The sequence below is a fragment of the Conger conger genome, chromosome 10, assembly GCF_963514075.1.
Source record: "Conger conger chromosome 10, fConCon1.1, whole genome shotgun sequence".
NCBI lineage: Eukaryota > Metazoa > Chordata > Actinopteri > Anguilliformes > Congridae > Conger > Conger conger.
This window is the reverse complement of record NC_083769.1, coordinates 33,631,740-33,653,800: the sequence shown is the minus strand read 5'-3', so window position 1 is coordinate 33,653,800 and position 22,061 is coordinate 33,631,740. Positions and strand designations below refer to the sequence as shown.

The 22,061-nt window shown below is 42.9% G+C and overlaps 3 protein-coding genes across 6 annotated transcripts in view; all 3 read right to left on the bottom strand.

Annotated features, from left to right (window-relative positions):
• Positions 1-5,440, bottom strand: part of hyal2a (hyaluronidase 2a) — a 10,521-nt gene extending 5,081 nt beyond the window's left edge. The window contains exons 1-2 of one of the 2 annotated variants that reach the window (XM_061258857.1): positions 5,242-5,440; positions 984-1,975 (exon numbers count right to left, since the gene is read on the bottom strand). In XM_061258857.1, coding sequence (XP_061114841.1) covers positions 984-1,919 — 936 coding nt within the window. In that variant the 5' untranslated portion in view covers positions 1,920-1,975; positions 5,242-5,440. Of the gene's footprint in view, positions 1-983; positions 1,976-2,451; positions 5,218-5,241 lie in introns of those variants that run through there. The other variant, XM_061258858.1, reaches the window with a different exon arrangement.
• A 2,301-nt stretch (positions 5,441-7,741) lies between these two features.
• tusc2a (tumor suppressor 2, mitochondrial calcium regulator a) lies at positions 7,742-15,267 on the bottom strand. The gene is made up of 4 exons (XM_061257546.1): positions 15,093-15,267; positions 13,917-14,158; positions 13,080-13,200; positions 7,742-12,597 (listed from the first exon to the last, which is right to left on the bottom strand). Exons 2-4 carry the CDS (start codon positions 14,063-14,065, stop codon positions 12,532-12,534), a joined length of 336 nt encoding a protein of 111 aa, XP_061113530.1. The 5' UTR covers positions 14,066-14,158; positions 15,093-15,267; the 3' UTR covers positions 7,742-12,531.
• A 1,542-nt stretch (positions 15,268-16,809) lies between these two features.
• LOC133139235 (ras association domain-containing protein 1-like) overlaps positions 16,810-22,061 on the bottom strand; it is a 28,716-nt gene continuing 23,464 nt past the window's right edge. For all 3 annotated transcript variants that reach the window (XM_061258648.1, XM_061258650.1, XM_061258649.1), the window contains 4 exons: positions 19,474-19,578; positions 19,009-19,297; positions 17,958-18,073; positions 16,810-17,868 (listed from right to left, as the gene is read on the bottom strand). In XM_061258648.1, coding sequence (XP_061114632.1) covers positions 17,722-17,868; positions 17,958-18,073; positions 19,009-19,297; positions 19,474-19,578 — 657 coding nt within the window. In that variant the 3' untranslated portion in view covers positions 16,810-17,721. The remainder of the gene's footprint in view (positions 17,869-17,957; positions 18,074-19,008; positions 19,298-19,473; positions 19,579-22,061) is intronic.

The following is a 22,061-nucleotide window of genomic DNA, read 5'->3' as shown; positions in this document are numbered from 1 at the left end:
TGGGAACCTGCATGTTAATTGGGTTACATGCAATGGGCCTGCACTGGCTGCAGTGAAACCATGGCAACAGCTTGTCTGATGGAGTGTAAAAGGAAGTGGAAAATGACTGCATTCTTGGTCCATGACTGGGCCTACTCTAATGTTGCAACTGGACATTCAATATTTAGAAAATAGGATATGTGAAAAGAGGAAAATGTTGACACCAACAGAAATAGGAAAATAAATGTTTTGAAATGTGTAAATATAACATTAGGAAATCCACTGCATACTCCATAAATATAAAAATAATATTATTTTATAAGATTGTTTAAAATGTAGAGTTCAGGTTTAGCCTCCAGCAGGAACACTTATCGGACTATATCCCTGATATTGGCCCTAAATATAGTATCCAGTAAGTCTGTTCAGACAGTTCTGTTCTTTTCAATACTAGCTCTTATGCTCCCACTTTTTCTGCCCAGTGCCAGAATAAATATTTTATATATTCTGCTCATTGCACACTTATACATGTACCTACACATGACCACACACACTGCCTTGCAAATTCCTAACTTTCCTGTGAACATATTTATTTGTCAATGTTTTTTATTTTGATTGTTTAAATTAATATAATCTTTTAGCGTTTTCATTTTTGCTGTACACTTTACATCTGTACACCATACACTTGTTCCTACAAAGAACGATGAATTAACTTAATGACATCTAAAATCACCTCTAAACACCCTAACAACAGGTGGAGGCAAAAAGAAGCCCATTGCATTATTACAACATGGAAGCAGCAATATACAAGCTGCATGATGTAAAATATTGTAAATATTTTTTTCATTGGCAATAAAAATTGATTGAGAAACCACAAAAGGCCTTCAAGTAAATTAAAAATCAATACATTTTCAAAATAAGAATTATATTGGTCGATATGTTCATAACTAGTCAAAGGAACAATAAACTAAGTGAATAACTTCATGTGTGCACAAGAAGAGTCTCACCTCTGTCAGTTCCGTCAGCTCATTGGCGTAGGTGGGTCGGGTGTAGACGAAAACGGGGCGAGCTAGGCCATCGCCCACCAACGCCAGCCGCATGCCCTCCTTCACCCTGTTTCGGACAAACTGACGTCCAAAGAGGGTATTACTGAGCACACTGCCCATGTAAATGGAAGGGTACAGGGCCGTGCTCTCGGTCCACAGCCAGGTCAGGTGGTCGTTCCGCGCCACCTCGGCGTCCGGGCAACGCCCTATGTAGTTCTCCAGGCTGTTTTTGTAGTCATGGTTGTAGCAGTCTGGAAACAGGTAAAAACCCCACAGTTGCTCAGAGCGCAGGCTTTTGGCCAGCCTCAGGGTCTCCAACATGAACTTCTTGGCGGACATCTCAAACTCCTGCAGACTCACTTTGGCCACCTTCTCTGGGGGCCAGTCAGGGTTCTTCTGGGCGACGAGGTGGCGGGAGTGGTTGCGGTAGATATCCTTAGTGTCCCAGTTGCGGATCCAGAGGGGACGCCACTCCTCCCAGTCAATAACAGCCAGACCCTTGGCCTTTGATTGCCGAATGTACTTATTCACCCCCTCCGGCATCTTCTTCAAGTGTGCGGTGAGGCTGGCGATCTGCGGAAGGCCACCATTCACCGGAGTGCCATCTTTCTCATAGTAAGGGTACATTCCAAGCCTGTCTTTGTAGAAAATTGTAAGATTCTGCTTGACAAAGCCTTCATTGGGCGATGCTACAATTTCAAACTGTTCCCGGTTGAACCAGACGCGAAAGCGTGGCCCGCAGTCCTCAGTTGGGATGTTCCAGGCCAGCAGCACAGGCTTCTGGGAGAAGAGAGGCCATCGGGTGGGCTTCAGCTCCTCTGCCACACAGCAATCCCACATCAGCAACAACACCAGCCAGGGTCTCCGACCAGGCATGAGCCAGGGAAAGAAAGACATTGCCTCTGTGACAAAATAAATCTACGAGGTATGTGGCTTCTTCACTGCCTGTCTTCCTGTTTAAAAAAAAAGCAATGGAATTGAGCTGCAAACTTATAAATGAACAAAATTTAACAGGAGCATGATTTCCTCAGCCCTTTTGACCTGGAGGGCCAGCCAACGTGAAGAAGAGACTGAAAGGACGTAGCCTTTACAGTTTTCGGAGGGTGTTAATCCATCAGACTACAATGTCATGACACAAATGTACCTTATCCTGTCATCTACGCGTTGTGTAGGTCGTCGGGATAGAATTCATGTTTCTCATTCATCCTTCCATTTTTTACAAGCAGCTCAGTAATACGAAACTTCACACGGATGCTGTACACACGCGCAACACAAGAGGCTATAGCAATTTATGTAGTGCTGTCGCAATAACTTTGAAATTAGGGAAGGTTGCAAATTTCAGAGAAACGTGGTGATATACATTCTAAAATAGATACGCCACCTTGAAAATTGAATGAAGACTTGCTATTCCAAAAACAGAAAATATTACCTTGAATACGATGTAAACACATTCCCGGTGTATTCCCCATATTCCTCGCCACGCTGGATTTTTCAAACTAAAGAACTAGAAAGCAAATAGGCTACATGCAATCAAGAAAACATTAAACTTTTTTTCTTTTCTTTTTTTTACATCAAATTGCGCGTTAGAAGTAAGGGTTCTCCTGTTAGATATTAGTATTCCTACTAGTGTTTTATTTTTTCCGTTTTGTATTTTTCTTGCCGTCCCTTCGTGACCACATCCTCAAGGCGAAATCGCGCAGTAAATTCAGCTACCTCCGCTTCTGTTGGGCAATTAAACGTGCTGTAAAACCCTGCTTGGGCATGTTCCACAAGTCATGAAAGGTGGAAGCGTTTGTTTTATGTAAATTACCAAAACATGTAGGTCTATAACTACAATCAAGGTACTATTGCATAATATCGGCATTGTTGATACTAACAGGCTACATATGTTGCAGCGTCGTATTGGCTACTTTTTCGTTACTTTTTGCTTGTAAGTAGCGAGGTCTTCCATGAGATCCCCTTTAAAAACGCAAATAGTTCAGTCCATCGATTTCGCTGCCGGGGATTAAGAATATCAAGCATAGCTACTACCTCCAGGAGTTTATAGCAGTTTTGGGACGCAGTTACTGTGCATTGTTAGCGCACGAGGAATATATACGGAGCTATTGCTAGTAGCTACTTTAGCCTATAGAAAAGAGAAAAAGATTATCTTGTGAATTATGACACGAAATCTTCTATGCTTATATATAGCCTTGTTGTCAGTGAGAAATAAAACAATTCTAGACGTTTTACAGCTGATAAAAAGCTCTCTACACGTGGCTTTTATTGATAAGTGTAAAGCATTTACGATTACATTGTATTTAAATGTTTCCGCTGCTGCAGACTATGTTCTGTCACAGACAATTTGTGTGCATCTGCACTCGGACATTGTCATCTGCCACACATCTGGTGCAGCTCCATTTCAGATTTCATATCATAGGGATTATCCCTATACTGTCAAACTTTTTTCCTCAAAATATTTTTCTTAGTTCTTAGAGTTAGAAATTCCTTGTTGTATATTGTATCAACTTTAAACAATTTAAAGCATTTAAAGCATGAGGATCCTGAAAAATGTAGGAATACTCTCCTAAACAAATCTGAAGAAAACAATAGATCTTTGACCATCTAAGTGGCACATGACAGACAGGAAATGGCCAGATCTTGCTAACAGGAGGTGGTCCTCTTCCTGTGCTTGCTCTGTTCCTTAATGTGTTCCCCCTGTTCCTTCTTTCTAAGCAGATCTAACTCACCTGGTGATGTCATTCTGAGAGAAAGGGAGAGGGGCGCTATCCTGTTTAACCCCATGCTGTCCCCCCTTCCCCTCTCCTCACTGAGCTGACACCATCTCAGTAGTGACCCTCCACTGCCTCTCTGCCAGGAAGCCAGTACAATGAGGAGGGAAATTAACTCACCGGCTGCTACTCCTGTAGTTACAGCCTGACACAAACTGAATGAGAAAATGCTTCAGGAAATCATATAATATGAGGCGTACAAATCTCAACTCATATTAGAGGAAACTTGCATGAGACTAAAGTTTTATTTTAAGATGTTTGCTTAAAGTTTAAATTCAATGTCACAATGAGCTTTGCCGTTTTATCAATTGTATTTATCCATACAAACATATTGTAGGCAGGTTCCCCGACTGCTCCATTAGAGAAGGATGATGTCAGAGCACTAATAGATATCTGTAAGCAGGTGGGGCCACCAAACTTTGTCCAGCCTTGAGAGCACTGAATAGTGGAGCTTCTGAAAAGCACAATCTCTAAACAAGGGGTTTCTATGACCTCTATGACCTCTGTTAAGTTTTTTATATCAGTATAAAATGTTTAAGAAGTCCAAATTCCTAAGTGGAAAAAAAAAACATATCTATGGCTCCGTTGTTAACCCACCCTCTGAGAATTCTTAACTGTCTTCAGAAATATCTCCTTTCAGCTACAGCCAAATTAACCAGTATTATATCTGCCAATATTAATAACCCAAGTGTGTTATCAGCTCCATGGCATTAAAAATACAAGGCACAAAGAGGCAATTCAGGAGTTCCAAAATGTATATTTTCCATTTTATTATTTTAAGCCAATCCTTTTCCCTGGAGAGGAACATGGACTTGGCCAGCCGGCTACATTTATTTGTTCAGCCATTCAGCATTATTGTTATGAAGGAAAATGCTAGTAACTAAGTAGGGTGGCATCCTGTCCAAATTCTCCTTCAGACATCTCATCTCATATTTTCAAAATATGAGATGTGCAGGGAAAAATACTCCACATTAGGTTCAGTAATTTGATAAATGTTCAAGATATTTACTAAAAATGGGTCTGGAAACAAGACTGGGGACATTGCACAGTCCTTTAAATGGAAAATATGAGCACTGAGTGGTGATGCAGTTGCTTAAAGGAAATTATAATGTTAATTCTAATGGACAGGTAAATGAAATACAGATCCATGAAACTGTTCTTGATTGGCCAATATGTCTACATTAATCATATTGTTGATGTTTTGAGTCATTGAAAATAATTACTCACAGTGCTTTCCCCCCCACATTAGTTAACTTAATTTCCCCAATCTTACTAGTTTCAGGAAGGCAAAAACCCCAAGGCACACTTTCTTGCATTATACATCATTGCAGTAATGTAATGTAATGTACTTACTACAGCTAGCTCGGCCACCAGTCAAAGATGGTGGAAATTAGCATGACAATCAGCAAGGACAGACCGATCTCTCTCTCCTATGAATGAATACTTACCAGCAACAAGGCAGATCCAGGGTGTTTCACCAGCTGTTGGGAACATCTGCCTTTCCCAAATTAAATGTTTTGGTATGTTCTCCTGTATGCCAAATAGACGTCTTAACTCTCAGAGCTGACAAACACCGTCTTCCAATGGAGGCCAGTGAGGCAGGGTGCCGGCGTTTGAGAGTGCACACACCCCTTCAGCGTTCACCAACCTCGCTTCCCTTCTGCAACTCCCTTCCTCTGCTTCCTGCCAGTACTGGAGGACAGGAAGCTCGTAACAAGGGAGCCACTGGGGCTGATACACCCAAATCACTCCCTTACTGATCAGCGGCCAGTGGCAGAGCACAGCCATCAATGTGGCTTCCTGCCTTCGCCATCAGAATAACTAGTTTGGAATTGGAACTTCAATGAAACCACTAATTCAGACATTGTTTTGAATCATATCTGATGACTATGTACCTCAGAGTTGGACCAGAACACATGGGTAGATGCCCATTGCTATACAAGCATGAATGCGAGGACATCATGTCATCAGGTGTACTTTGGTATGCAAGACCCAAACCAAAAGTATAAAAGGTTAGTGCATTAGTGTTTCCAGAGTAACTTACTATATTGGATGCAGTTGGGCTGTGCTGTGAGGTGGTGATACTTGGGGTTAAAATAAATAAGCATTTCTCTGTTCCCAGCTATGAATATAAAAAAAGACTTGGTACAAGGGACCTGAAATTCGCCAGCTTCCTCATTGCTTAGAAACTACACTGGCATAAAGCCAGTGATGACTTATCAAAAGAGAAAAAGCACAGTAGCCTTGCACATATTGAGACATTCTTTTCATGAGATCATAATCCCATTTTGTATGAGCAGCCCAATTGTACTGTCCCTTGCATAAGGAAGCTACAAAGATGGGGTACCTTTACAGTCTTACCCACAGAAGACAGATGGACTGAGTGAAGGAAAACAATGTACAGTACATAGAACTCACCGGCCCTAGCTGCAGTGGCACACACATAAATAGCACTTCGTTTACGCTGACACCCGTGACCCTCGCAGTGGGAAGCAGGGGCAGTCAGACACAGCGGGGTTCCTGGGCCTGAGGCACGCAAGTATAAGCCAGCAGGCTGGGGCAGGGGAAGGGGACGGGCCGTCCTATGGGTCCGGGGTCCCAGGGCCGGCCCCCATCTGCCCCACAGGAGCCCCCGGCCAGATCAGAGACACTGAGGCCGTCTCCTCCAGACACGAGCGGGCTGGAGCGTGACTTCAAAGGCCTTTCGAGACGGAAAACAGCCAGATCGAGGGTAGATGTTTGCAGAGCAGCCGCAGACCTGACCTTTCGGTGGGGCCCCACCCACATTCTGTACAATTAGCGGCAGCGAGGAATGCGCTACAGCCCTGGAAACGACACGGCCTGCCGGTGCGTGACAAGGGAGGGGGGAAAATAGGACTGTAAGTGAAGTGTAGATTAAAATAATAAGCTAAAACAATCCACCCTTCCCTTTCTGGGCTGGCACACGGAGTCCTTTAATGCCTTTGTTTTCTAAACATACTGTCCTCCAGGGAACTGGAGATATGCCGGAATAATTTTGAGTTAGGAAATAGGAGAACTCTAAATATACTTTCTTACCTACCCCTGCCTAGAAATATGTCAAAACCACCCTTTTTAGAGGCTATCGTTTTCATTTTTCTAAAGCCTAGCCCTCGTTTAATCATAATACTGGTTTTACGTGTAGACCATTGTGGTTGTAGCTGAACTGAATTAAATGTCACCTCTGAAAAAATGGGGTTACTCTTGCAAGTTGGAGCACATCTCAAAAGATTAACATGGTAATCGCATGCTTACAGAGACCATCCATTTCAACCCCCTGCTGCACTGCATAACACAAGAGCCCTTACATCAGGAGGTAGTTGCAAACACAAATTATACACAAACAAATAAAACAATAGAGCAAAGTAATTCCCGCATTTCCTGGGCTTTCAGATGTGAAATTCCCTCAACGTAAAAGTAAAATGCTGACAGGTTACTGGAAATTGTTTCCCATGGAAAGGGCTTAAACTTTGGCCAGGAAAAAACCTTAAGGGACCTTAAGAGGCAATCTGTTTGAAGGCAGTGGACTGTTTCCTTTCCCCCCTCCTGGCATCTCTCTGTGTACGTCAGCAACATCCCCGTCCAGATAACACTTTCCATGTAACCACCCAAGGCTGTCAAGCCTATTAAAACTGGGAGGGGGTTATCATACCCACTCTGAAAGAGTGAAAGGGAGAAAAAAAAGAACGGAACGAAAGACTCCAGGACAGCAGTGCAGAAAATGAGATTGCCGGTACAGCCTCACTTAGGTATGTAGCAGTTCATCAACCCTTTACCCCTCACTCCACTCCAGATTGGCCTGTGTTCGCTCTCCCCTCTTATTCTCCACTTAGCCCAAGATCTGCTCCACTTCACAATGTTTACCGAGTATGTCTTTCTCCTTTGGTATGGAGGGAAATAAACACTGAGCAAATAAAGCACACATTTTCTTTACTTGAGGACTTTCTTTTATTATTTTAAAACAAATAAAAGGACAAGAAACAAAATTAAACCAGTATTCTCATAACTTAAAAAATAATCATTCATAAATATAAACAGAACTGATCTGTATTATCTACATAGATGGGTTAACGCCCCCGTCACCTCCAAGATATGCAACATGTACAGGAGGTGCTGCTTGTGGTATATACACTTATACAGATGGTTAGATGACAATTTCCTTGGCCAGGTTGGTGGCTGTAGGAACATAATTGCACAGTATGTTCAAACACAGTTTGCTGAAAGATACCGTCGCCCCTTCAGACAAGACTCCCACTTTCACAGCCATGATAGTCAATCTCAGCACACTTTTACACATTTAGACACTAGTGCATAAACTTTGAAATTTTAAGCTTGAAAAAAAGACTCTTGGATCTCAAGACAGTAGTCTTGTTTGTCACTTGATCTTGATTCAAGAGTCCATTTCTGCTTTTCTTAAAAAAAATTTAAAAAAAGAAAAATAAAAAAATAAATGTGGTAGCCAGATGGGCAGCAGGCTTTGGTTCACAATGAAACTGACAGGACAAAAAAAAAAAAAAAAAAAAACAGTTTGGAAACAGAGTTTATCCTTTCCTAAGCTGTCATTAGGATCATTTAAATTTGGTGAAATTCATTTGCCACAAAATTGCTCAGTAGACATAAGTGGTTGGTGCTCTATCACTGGCTGACCAAGACACAAAAAATTTGCTTCTTATAAAAACATATATCTTTTCCCACAATTTACATAACGCAGCTTCTGTACAAAATGCCTCCAACATTACCGGACAAAAGCAAGTGCTCTGATGGTGTCATGTGATGAGCTGGAACATTCTCTGGGCCATTAGCATCGCTCACTCCAGCCCAGCAGACACTCAGCCTAACTGCTCTACTACCACCACATCCACTCAACTAACCATCATTAAGATCAACTTCACAGTGAATGCAGATATCTACTGTACATTATGGGAGGGGAGAGTGTGTAAGGGAAAAGGAGAAAGGGAGCTTTGAGTGCAGAAGGCACTCACCCTTACAGGACAGCCCACAGAGAGAAAGTAGCCTACTCACAGTATAATTATCCCAGGTCATCTGCTAGCAATTAAAAAGACACTGTTCACATGGCTCTGCACAAAAGTACAATTCCATTTCCTAGGGTGGTTGTGTAGAATTTAAGATACTGGCATCTTTCATTCCCTCAGGAAGTTGATCGGGAATAAAAATGGCGAACAAACTACAGCAAGTCCAAACTACTAGAACCAAGCTCCAACTGTGTGGAGGGAGATAAGAAAAATCGTTGCAGCACTGGAGTCAAAACTATTTTCTAAAGCTAGAAAAAAGAAAATGGGGGGAAAGAAAAAAATGAAAATGAGGGCCAGGACAAGATATATATATTTTAAAAAAAACAACAAAAAAAAAGTTCACCAAAAAAAAAAAAAAAGTGCCAAAAGCCTGACAATTTCTAATGCAGCACAACTGAACAGCCCTGAAGAACAAAGTTACTAGACCTGACGAGGTAAAAACTTATCGATCAGCACAGTCAGCATAAGGATTTTTCCAAATTGCATATTCTCCGCTTCCCAAAAGCGGGCCAAGACTGAAACAATATTTGTGTCATGCTCTCCCCATCAACTCTACTGTACAGACAAACTGAAGGCCAGCGATTCTATAGCCCATTCAGCCCTGTCCGCAGTCAGTACGAGTCCATTAGCGCATGTACCCAGGGTGTTAGGAAGAACACTCCTCTCACCTGCTACTCAGAGACATCACAGCGGAAAGGAATTAAGAAGCAGGAAAAGCTTCTCTCCTGCTCGTAACTCTGAAGCCCACAAGTAGTTTCTCATCCAATCCAGTGACCAATGGGACTAAAGGACAGGATTCCTGAACAACAGGAATATACTTTCTCCAACCGAGAACTGGTAAAAATGCCACTTCCCAAAAGACATCCAGGCTTAGAGGAAGCCCTCAGAAACTAACAGGAATTATAGATGGCCACTGCTGAAGTATGGTGCACACATGCGATGAGGAATCTGCTCACTTGGAGATGACTCACTCACAATGCCATACTGTGGCTGAGTGTTTTTGGATTTGCTTGTTTGAACACGCTCCAATTGGCCATGTGCAGAAACTATACATACATCTACACAACAACAACAACCATCTCTGCCAGTCACACTGCATGTGAAAAGGGGATTTTTACAGCTATGCTCAATCAGATCCTATACAAGAAAATGGGCTGAAGAATATAAAGTATATATCCTGGGGGTGCATATTTCAGATGTACCGAGTTCAAAGATAATCTGTTCAGAACACTGAAAATACACACTGGTTTCCCATTACTCAGACCTGATGTTTTCAATACGAACCTGGAAAACTAACACAATTAATCTGACCTTTCATAGAAGAATGGAAATTAAACTACCTGCCCTGTATTATCATGCTGGCCCTCCAGGTAGGGAGGATATGATATTAATTTCTTGCATGCTTGGTTTTAAGGGGAAATATTCAAGTGGGATGTGGGCCTGGATTGAATGAGCAGGTAAACACACTAAAACCCTTCCTGACATCAGCGAAATGCTTGCTTCTTAATGCCCTCCTGCAGATTTGATAGTGTTAAAACAGAAGCAATCCAAAATGCTTGATAAATGTGAAGGCAAACATACATACATACATACTTTTCCAATTATACAGGCTCTGGAATGCTAATCTGAAAGCATCTCAATGTACTTGAGACCATCTCTTTCTGTCGGACTGTCAGTTCTGTAAGCACTGAAAATAAAGAATAGGGCATTGGCCAATTTCTACATCCTAGTTAAGTCACTATATAGGGAACTACTGGACCATTGGAAACACAGTCCAAGTCAGAGTAGTCAAGAAAGATGAGCCTTAGAACATGCTGTAAACACACTTTCACATTTCTCAGCATGCACTTCCATTCTGGGGGAAAGCTGGGGGTGAGAGGGGACCTATCTGCTAAAAGAACCTAAAGTCCAGCGTGAGCTGTAAACGAGACCTTTCCAGACTGACCACTGGGCACGACGGACTGGCCGTTAAGAACAACGAAGGGAAACGATAGGGGCACAACCGCACTCGTGGGCTCAAGCAGAAAAGCCCACAGACAGAGGAGATGAGATTCAGACATCACAATCGAGATGGAAGTGGCCGGTTTGAAAACTGACAACGCATTGGGCCCTCATCTGTCACCCCCGTGTGGCATGATGGTGCATTGCACCTTTTTGAGTACTGCACTGATTATAGCAAAATGTAAATGATATGGAAATCCTAATTTGTTGAGATTTTTCTGAGGGGAAAACAGTTTGATCCTGAAATAGTGATTGGAAATTATTTTCAGGTAATAAAGTCATAAATTATCGGAAAGTTTTTCTTTTTTTTTTTTTAACTACACGATACACTATGCTGGAATGAAAAAGGAAATTAGTCATATCTTCATCTACCATCTTTGATTAGGCGATTTCTGCTAGAGACCATCTTAACCACAGGAGGCCAAACTCAAACCAAAAACACCTTAGTGAGATTCTTTGGGAGGAAACACCTAGTAATGCATTAGATATTTCAAATGCATTCCTTCCTCAAGACAATTGTGGAATTAAATTCAAATCCTTATAAAAAAAAAACAGCCAAAATAAAAAAAACTTAACTGAATCCCTTAATAAAACCAAAGGGACTTTGGGTAAATGTACAGCTATTTGTGCATCTGGACAGCTAAAACTAAGGTGAGCTCACCTAGATCTAAGATATTACAACTGACACAAAGTGATTTGAAATGCAGAAGCAGCAGAAATATTTCTTTCAGGACCACACCATGCATGACACAGTCAACACACACATTTCACAAGGAGCTGAGAGGCTTTAGCAGATATTAAAACTGGGCTTCAGACTTCCCCCTCCCTACCAAAGGCCTAAACCAGATAAGCAAGATCACAGCTTTGAAAAATCACACGCAAAGTGGCAATACCCCAACACGTTTAAAAATAGGAGCTGAGCAGGCACTAATCAATGATTAAACATTACTGTTGGAGCTGCTCAGACAGTGGGGCAGAGAATGGGGGACAGTGCAGTCTCTGGGGCCAATTCGCCCAGGCACGGCCAAAAAACAGCACCTGAGCTCAACAAACATCAAACACACATGAAATGTGCTTACTTACAAACATGTCCTGGTGTTGAAAAGGCCAGCTCATCAGCTTCACACCTACTACTGTGGGTACTGCTTACAGCTATGCTCTTTCTCCATCTTATAGACTATCCACCGAAACGCAACCTCAGTACTGTCCAAAACCAAAAGAGGTGCCTAATTAAGCAATACACACATTGGGATCCATTACATTACAGAGAGGCCAGACTGAACATGGCTGGGACTTAGAGAAGAATGGTTTCATGCAAGAGCAACCTTACAGAACAGGGCTGTAGTGCGTAAGGTCAGAGAACTGGATTGTATATTTATTGTCTATTCTTTCTTCATCTTCTTTTACCTCCCCAAATCACACTCACCCATTAAGCTGGAAATATCCACACTAAATCCCTTCATTGAGCATGTTGTTCTGTTCCCATAAGCTATGCGAAGACAGGAGCCGTTCGGCTCACTGTGAACCCTTCTAACCACACGGGGGCGCTGTAAGCCCTCTCTGAGGAACACCATGGTTAGAATGAAGTTCAGGATGACAGGGGCTCAAAGGGAGAGGTGGAGGGGGCGAGGGCGGAGTTTGTCAATCGCTGGCCTTGGCCTAGTCTCCCAGAAGGGCCTGGGCACGTCACACTTCACACAGAACAACTGGGAAATCCACATGGATCCGGGGGTGGTCCAGCTTAACAATTCCCTGCAAACAGAGCGCAGAGAACATAATCACTGTCGTTGCAGTAACTGGTTAAGGGCACAGAGCTAGAATTAGAAACATAAACCATAAAAACACCATTTTATTTTTATAAGTGTTTTTCATTTATGTTCCAAATCCACAATTATTTGCACTCTGTATTTTCTGTCTAGAATGACTCTCAAACCAACTGCTAAAATACACTGGACTGCCAAGCCCTACATGGGAGCAGCTTGAAGTATAGTTGATTCAATAAACAAAATTGTAATCAGCACCAATCATACAGGCCAAGTACATGTGATACAGGTGGAATGTTTTTTTAAATATAAAGATTTTTTTTTTTTAATCGTACAGAGCTGAAAATGGATGCAAGTGACCTTTCATTAACTGACAAACACTAGTTTCAAGTCTGCCCCTGAAGACAAAGACTGCTCAATGGTCTTGTACAGTACACAGCACACCAACACTGACCAGCCACCCCTACTCACCTGAGGTATTAAATTCTTCTGAATCCTCTTCAGCTTTGCTCTCTTGCGCCCATTCTTTGTCACAACAGTTTCTTCATAGAATTCGTGAGCCAGGTCGCCATCTTCATCATAGTAAAGAGAGCTACAAACAAAATGAAAGTAAAGAGTGAATGGCTTTCATGTTCTCACTCACGAGAGGCATGAACAAACACGAGGGAAATCAAACAGGCCTAAGTTCTGTTGCATTATCCAGTAAGAATGATGTGTGAAATGTAGGAGTTAAGTATTTCTAGTCATGAAAAAAGATTTGCAAAACACAAAGTCATACCAATGTGGAGAAATGCTTTTTTGTTCTCAACTGTATGAATCATCAAAACCGTTCCTTGATACCAGCATAAACAACATATTTTGCATAAGGAGAGGGAAATCCACTCCTACCCGTTCCAGCAGTAAATCTATGCTTCAGGAAAAAGAATCCAAGTCATGAGCTGACCATGCCACTGGCATAACTTACTAACATTCCATCTTTTACCGCACTTTTACTAAAGTATTGAAGGTATATGAAAAGCGAGTCCTTGAGAGCTGTAAAATGCACTACGGGAGTGATTGACAAGGTGGCCTGAAACCACCTAAAAAGGAACAGAGGATTTAATAGATATAGAACAAATGCCGGTGTAAAATGTATTACTTAGAACGGAAGCGGAGGCCCCATCACGCAAAACCTGACTAGATACAGACAAAAAAAATAAAAATAAAAAATAAAACAAAAAACAAAAACGTAGCCTCAGATTGACTCGGACTGTTGGAGCAACTCAACTGGGAGATGCATCGCGTTACTAAACATGCATCTATATTTACCTCTTTCTTGTAAACACGAAAGGTGTAGCATTTCGGGAACCTCTGAACTTCGCCAGCGACTGTTCGTTCCCCTCATTGGCTGGATCATTGCCGGAACCTGAGCCGGCAAAAGGCCAAAAGCCTTTGGACTTGGAGCCACTGCCTCCCATGTTCAGCGCCGGAACATAATTTTTTGTCGTAAGTCACCAAAGAAGACTGTCAGACTAGCCTAAATACTCTGAAACTCTGTCAAGCGTTTAAACCTGAAAAGAGATAAGAAAATAGTTAGCCAGGACATATCGGTGATGCATACAAAATACGACCAACATAACGTTAACTGGGAATAATGTCATACTTATTGCATCACTCACTAATCTGCCTGCAAATTAAGAAATATAGGTATGGCATATGATGTTCGCATATACACGTTAGGTAAAACTGTAGCAGTTGCATAACTGTTAACTCGACACATTTGATACATCTGATTCCTTTTTCTACACTGCTGGACCTCAAATCTAATTTGTACTATACCTCTTTCAAAGGCGTCACAATCTGCAGACGTTAGCTAGGTAGCAAAGTTACTGTCAACTAGCCTTCTTGCGATGCTACACTGTAGTAGTAAGTCACTATGCTAGCTAGCAAAAGCATCGTAACTCCAGGCTTCGCACAGGTAAAACAACTTTAATCCAATGTATTTCCTGAGAAAATCTAATGACAAAGCCTTATTCCCTTTCCATTCACAGAACTCCACCCGTCTGATCCCAGATTTTATGCAAGTTAGCATGTGGCGTGCAGGCTTCCCGAGATTGACAACTGGCTAACTACTTCAGGTAGCTAACTCTAGCGCACATCATCGCAAACCTGGTAGCGAGTGTTTTGCTAACGTTACACAGCTAAGATTAGCTTCATTAGCTAGCTAGATATATAAAGCTAGTTAGCCAACTAAATATGGAAAGAGTACCAGCTTGTGTCACCTGGCGAAGATGGGATTCTATCAGCTAGATAACTCTTGAATATTTTAGCTAACCACCCAATAACCCCACTAAGGCCTGGTAAAAATCAGGTGAAGCATCATATAGCTGATCAGTGTTTGAGAGTGAGCTAGCTAACTGGCTAGTTTGTTAGTCTAACTAGCTAAGCAGCAGCGTCACCTGGCTAGCTAACGTTAGCTAATTACGATGCAATATTATATCATACCGATGCCATCTGCTCGTCTTTATTACCGTCGACGCCGATATTATGAACGTCCACAAGACTTCTTTAACGTTACCTAGAATTAGGTTGCTAGCAAGGTAACGTTAGCTAAATAAAATACGGACCCTGCTTGAGCTCCAAACGTTTCTGTCCAGACTCAACCAGATTGCAACTAGCATAAGCATCACTGTAGCAGAACTGTAGCATTAGCAAACTACATCATTTCCGATTCCTGTAAACCGTGTCACGTGACAAAGATATCAGGCGCTTGCTCGTTTCTTTCTTGAAATTGGTAGTGTAGTAAATGGAGTCATACGGCCACCAACCGTACTGGAGTATCGAAAGCACATTCACTGTCAGCGGTTAACATGGGCAGCTTCGCAAAATAAGTATTTTCCTTTGCGCTGCGTTTAACATTGATTTAAGACACTACCTAAATGATGAATAGATTTAGACCTAAATGTTTAATACTTTTAACATAAAATTTTTTTTAAAAATATCTTTACAATTTTATGCAATTAGAAAATATTTGGCTGTGTAACTTTCCATTGCACAACTAGGCTACAAGCTCATGCATTTTGAAATAGAAAATATAGAAAAATAGAACCTAGAAATAGGTTCTTCACATATTATTTTTAAGAATTCCATTCCCCAGATTTAACTGGAGGGTTTCATTCTATATGGACAAATGCCTGGCAAAAAGGTTAAATAATTGAATTTATTTAATTAAATGCTATAAATGATAAATAAATATTGAATATAATTTTTTTGTCATAAATACTATATCATTTTGTGCATATACCTGGATATTTTTCGACTAACCGCTTGAACCTCATGAATGTGGAAAAATAATTCAGGTTACATGTTGTAAATAAAAATTGTTGATTTGTAATTCCTATTCCCATCTGAATGGCCAGGCGTCACATAAACTTGCTACCTTACCTTTACCATGAATGGTATACTAGTTTATGATCTTAGACATATGCTCCTGGTACCAGAAGGAAAAGGCCAAAGGCTTTGAATGTACATTACATGTTGTGTTCCGTTCAATGTTTTGTTACGACTAGTAAGAAATCATATTGTTTTGTGTAACTTTTGTGTTACAAAGGGAGACTATTTTTAACACATAGTTGAAAAGTAACGCAATCTGTTGCCCTTAACTATACATGAAAGGGTGTTAAAGACACATTATGTATTGTTTTTAACACATCTGTTTTGAGAGACTAGGCTCTTTAATGCCACCCTCTTGATGGTTTCACACCTGCACTGACTCACTTTGACAGAGCATCAACTCATTAGCAGCAGTCAGGCTAGCCATACCTTATACCCCGCCGTGGAAGATCAATGTGTCTGATTGAATCAACTCTGGCATTTCTGCATTTCTGCATTCCAAACTATTGCTGGGACACCTGGATGTTTTGTGTACATAAGACTATGGCCTCCAAATCAAGGCCTCTGCTTCTAACCTTCGCAAACAGCAGATATGATTGAAGAATGAGTAGAACAGTGCCTTACAGATGTTGGAAAGGTCGCATTCTGTTACATTACAGTAGTTGACTTGTTTGGGAGTATACATTTAATGGTATTAACAGCATTATTAACCATTATCGCAGTAATGTACATTGCTCACTACACATGTGTAAGATGCAAAACTACAAGCACTGTAAAATTGCTGTCCTCTCCACACTATCACACTGACCCAAAGAGAGTTAAAGACACATTTTAGGTGGGGGGGGATTCATTTATTGTGCACATTCTCTAGAAAATTTCACTTAGAATTTTATAAGAAAAACCTTCAAACAGTAAGTTAACAGTGAGAACAGAAAAGAAACAGAAAAAGTTGGGAGCAAAGGAGAACCATTGACAAATATAGAAGTAGTTGGGGGTATGGGGGTTCTCACAGAACCACGAAAAATGGATAAGTAATGTACTGTGATTCCATCCCCAAATAGAAGTAACGGAACATTACAAAACGGTCAAAAAAAGGAAAAACAGTACACATACAGAAAGGTGAATACAATGCATTAGAGGTCACAAATGTCATAGGTCAGTCATACTTCATCTCACAACCCTCATTAAAGGAATGAAGGTCAATTCCACCCCAACCCTTTAAAAGCACTAGTTTCCAGTTCAGCAATGCCTAGGTTTAGCCCTGGCAATTAATGCAATGGGGTCAGACTTCACATCCACACATCACACTGTCAATCACAGAACTGTCCCAATACACTCCTGTCACTCAGAGTCCTACAGGGTCAGGGGAGGTGCAGGAGAAGGGACCAGGTGCTGACATTAACAGCAGCAGCTTCACAGCACTTGTCTGTGCCACTCCAGTGCAGCAAACAAATGTGCATTTACATTAAGTGCTGGAGGTGAAAGGTGAGTCTACCGGGGCTGACACAACTGGGTACAGCTAGGCTCCACTAAAGCCACAGTCTCTCTCGCTTGCTCTCTCTCTCGCTCGTTCTCTCACAAGAACAACTCATTCTCTCTAGGTCGAAGGCACTTCATGATTCTCACTCTCTCTCTCTCTCTCTCGCAGAGGTCTGGCACCAGTGGGGTGCCACTGCCCTGTCCTTACACACGGTCAGCTGGGATCTTTGGATTTAGGGGTGACAGGTGGCCCTGTGGAGGCTCAGCCGGGCGTGCTGGTGGCCAGCGCCTCGCGCATCTTGTCGCGCGCGCGGGCGTAGCGCTGCACTATCTGCTTGACGTGCTCCTCCTCCTCGCGCTGCAGAATGCGCATGAAGTTCCGCAGCTCGGGCACGGTGAAGGCGTCCCACTGTTAGAGAGGGGCACACAGGCGAGTCAGACACGTTCTTTTTTTTCTGGCAGGAGAAATTAAAAGCTGGGAGCTTGTGGTGTACTCACGTTGACCTCTCCCGTCTCGTTCTCCTTCAGCACCAGACTGAGGGCCTTCTCATTGGGCCCGGCGCAGAGACGCAGGAGCAGAGGCCGCTCATCATCCCCCAGCTTCCGCAGGTACACTGAGAGAGAGAGAGAGAGAGAGAGAGAGAGAGAGAGGGTTACACCTTACACACACACACAAGCTCTACCTACACAGCCATTAGAGAGAGAGGGAGAGGGTTACACCATACACACGCACACAAGCTCTACCTACACAGCTATGAGAGAGAGAGGGAGAGGGTTACACCATACACACGCACACAAGCTCAATCTCCACAGCTATTACATTATATTACATTACATTAATAGCATTTGGCAAACGCTCCTCCCCTGGAGCAATGCAGGGTGAAGGGCCTTGCTCAGGGGCCCAACGGCCCACTAAAATCAAGTTAAAGTAGGAGTGAAACCAACAGTGAGGGGAAAGAGAAAAATCAAAACAGAGGAGGGGGAAGCACCAAAACACACACAAACAACGAGAGACAAAGAGGGCGAGTTTTCACAGAGACACACACAGGAAAGCACCGCTCGCCCACTCAGAGAGCAGTGGGAGAGAAGCTCTATGGAAACGGTACACTCAAGCATCCTGGGACACAACAGAGACGTGACACTGCAGCAACTGCAAACCTTTTTAAAATCACATCACACTCACTTAGCCAGCGCTATTAGTCATAACCACTTACAAAAATGGAGAATATCAGTGACACCAACTCGAGAAGGTCCTTGTACAATCAATACATGTAAATTCACAAGGGTTGAGGATTTAGAGCTCCGAGAACATGGTTATCTATGCCTTCCTCTTCATGTTGTGCTGAGGGCAGTGCCATGCGTGGTATTCTGTGCTTCAGTGTGGTTTGCTAATGCGCCGGATTAGTATGACTGGTGACAGGTTACTGCAGTGTTGGTGTGGCAGCTGTTGCTTGTCAGCGTACGTATGGGATGAGTGGCCACGGTTTAGTGTGCCATTTCATAATGTTCCGGTATTATTCTGATGAAGGTCCGGGCCCGGTGGACTCACCTTGGTCATGGCGCTCGCTGCGCTCGAACAGGGCGAACTTGCGCGGGTTGTCCACCACGGTGAACTTGTTGAGCAGAGCCTCGATGACCTCGCGGGCCCGGGTTCTGGAGCTGATGTGCAGGTGTTTGGCCGTGTCCTTGGGCAGGTAGAAAGAGGTGCGGCGCTTCACCCCCGAGGGCCGCCGGCCCCCCTCCTGGGGCGGGGCACTCTTACGGGGCGGGGGGACAGACACGGGCCGCACCAGCTTAAACTGCACCCTGATGAAGCCCGTGTAAGAGCCGTCTTTGTTCTGCAGGAGACATCATTGACACAGACATATGGGCCTCGGCGCAGGACTGGAATCGTTCAAATGCTCACAATGTGTTGAAAATGTTTGAAAGAAATCACACATTTTTAAGAAATACTGTAAGGTTTGTACATGATGTGTGGTATCACGAGGACATGCAAGTGTGTGTTGTTACTCACAAGGGCCATGAAAAGGTTGCTGTTGATTTGGGCATTGTACTCCTTCACTTTCTGCTCGATCTCACTGACAGACAGCTCTTGCTTCCTCCACTCGATCTGTTCATCCTGACCATGAGAGAGAGGACACACATTTATTCAGCAACCATTCACACCTGAAGCCATTATTCATTCGGTCACTGGACTGACAGTGAAACAGACTAAATCTGCCAAATTCTCTCTACAACTGACAAGCCACAAGGTGTCAGTAGAGGGCTTTGCTTTGGGCTTGCAACCTGAGGAGTGGCGCTTACTTCCAGTTTCTTAAAAATTGTTTCATAAAAAGCAGTTGGCAACAGAAACACATCTAAATTTTCCACCACTAATACTACAAGTCAACAACAGGACAAAAAACAAAACAAATGGAACCTTCCATTCAGTTAACAGTTAGCAAAAGTATTCACACTCAATTTACAAAACTCAAAAACATTCAGCTCCTTGGCTGATAAAAACAGCACTTGAATTTTGGCTAGCTAATATGAAAACAAAAATATTACTGGGGTGCTGGTTCTTTTAGGTCTTCAGGAATCTCCAAAAATAAATTTGGTGACCACATATTAAGAAAGGTTAGTCGCTCCCAGTAGAATAGAAAACATAATTTCTCTAGGGCTTGTATCCATGATACAGCCTTTTTGAGGCCTTGCTTATTTACTCAACCCTGCTTTGCATGCTGGTATTGGTCCCAGAAGACCCCGGGTGATTATATGCGTACGCAAAAGGAAACGAGCATTGTGGTCGGTTAAGGAGCAGGAGGTCACTGAAGAAGCAACACGTGACGGAAAACACGCACGCACATGGGACAGCACTCAGTAACACGTGTACTGGGTAAGACTAATGAGAGCTGAAAGCAAGCAAACGGAAGGAAGATGAATGTAAATTAAAATACCCCAGAGACTAAAGCCCATCCCTACACGTCATCTCTGAGATCATTACACTGATCTGCAGCAGGGCTAAAGCCTCCTGTCTGAGAAACTAGCAGAGATGTTCAGTTACTCGATTCTAGGCCGCAGGGTATGTTGTGCTTCGTACACAAACATAAAATGGTTACTGTAACATGAGCAGCCTGGTCTCTCCACTCTTGTCTAATGGCACAGATGTCCAGGGCCCTGTGGGTGCTGAGAAACGTCTCGTGACACTCCGGTCAGGCGCATCAGGTTAAACCGCTTCCCCACGCACGCACACACACATATTCATAGTTGTTTCATTCGTCACTGTTCACAACATACAGCAGTTACTCTCAACAGACAATGCAAATTCAATACTTTTGAAGAAGGCTGGATTGATTACATTAAGAGAATGAGAGAAACGACTGCATTACCACATTCACAAAAGACAAAAGAGTCACAACCACAACATTCTGTCTACGTGTGTGTGTGAGGGGGAACAAATCTTCTCGAAACTAAATTCCATTAAAGGACTCTTAAAAGACATTCAGCCTAATTTTAAACCAACTTTTTAGTGACTATTGTTCAGAAAGGAAACGACGGAGCTTTAATTTAATCTCTGAGGTTTGGTTTACAGCACCGCCCCAGGCATTGCTGGGGTGGGGGGGGGGGGGGGGGTTTGGCAGGGCTCCCCTGGGGGTGTGTGCATGACCGTTCCTGTGGTGTTTAATCAGGAGCGGGGGGAACGGGGTCAGCGTGAGCCCCGAAACAGCACTTATCTCCCCAGCAGCCGCCTCCACCATCAGCCACCAGATTAATGCTGTCACCGGATCCCCTTTCTGCATATTTCTCACAAGCGTGTTGTCAAGAGCAACGGCCCCCTGACCCCCTCTCCCCCCGCCCCGGCATCGCGCGTGTGCTTTTATTAAATTTCCCAACGGGAGGGAGACAGACACGGCCTGGGTCCCCATTCATCAATGTCCACCATGGCAGGGGTACAATTCACACCTCCAGGCAGAAAACTTGTTATAACGATTGAAGTCTTCATAAGAAAGCTCAAAGAAATGTAAAGATACTCTAAAAGCTCAAAAAATGGAAAGATTGTACAAGAAATCAAATTTGTAACCTTTGAGCCAACACCTTCCCCCCACCCCCAGCAAGTCTCGCATCTTGAATCTATGAAGGTAAAATGCAAAAAGATTCAAACTGTAGTTCAAAGCAGAGTTCAAAGCTGAGCTGTAACATTGTGTACGCTGCCAGATCTGACAAGATTTTGTTATGAGAAACAGTAACACAATGATAACATTTACTTGCTTTTTTAAGACTCAGCACAAAACAGTGTGCGAACACAATGGAGGTCCTGTTCTGGAGCCATGTTACATTCTTATGATAGTGTGATAGGCCAGGAGTTCAGAAAGAGAGCAGAGAGGTCGGGTTAGCCTTTGGTGTGTGAAACTAACACAGCCGCCACATTCTGATGACCCAAACATGAGCCTCAGCTGTCCTGCCTTCCCACACTGCAGCCAGCGAACAGACCCCAACTCTGCACACAGCCAGGTGACAGTAAAACACTGGCTTCTTGTGAGGGACTGGCATTGATAACACAGCTGCCGTAACATAATGCAGACATGCTATTTCAAGGGAAGTGTGTTTACTGGCTGGTGACTG

Excerpts from the sequence above, each read along its gene's own strand:
- tusc2a (XM_061257546.1), bottom strand. The coding sequence starts at position 14,065 with ATGGGAGGCAGTGGCTCCAAGTCCAAAGGCTTTTGGCCTTTTGCCGGC. Across the intron at positions 13,201-13,916 it reads TTCGTGTTTACAAGAAAGAG|CTCTCTTTACTATGATGAAG; the intron begins GTAAATATAGAT and ends TTTTGTTTGTAG. Across the intron at positions 12,598-13,079 it reads AGAAGAATTTAATACCTCAG|GGAATTGTTAAGCTGGACCA; the intron begins GTGAGTAGGGGT and ends CTCTGTTTGCAG.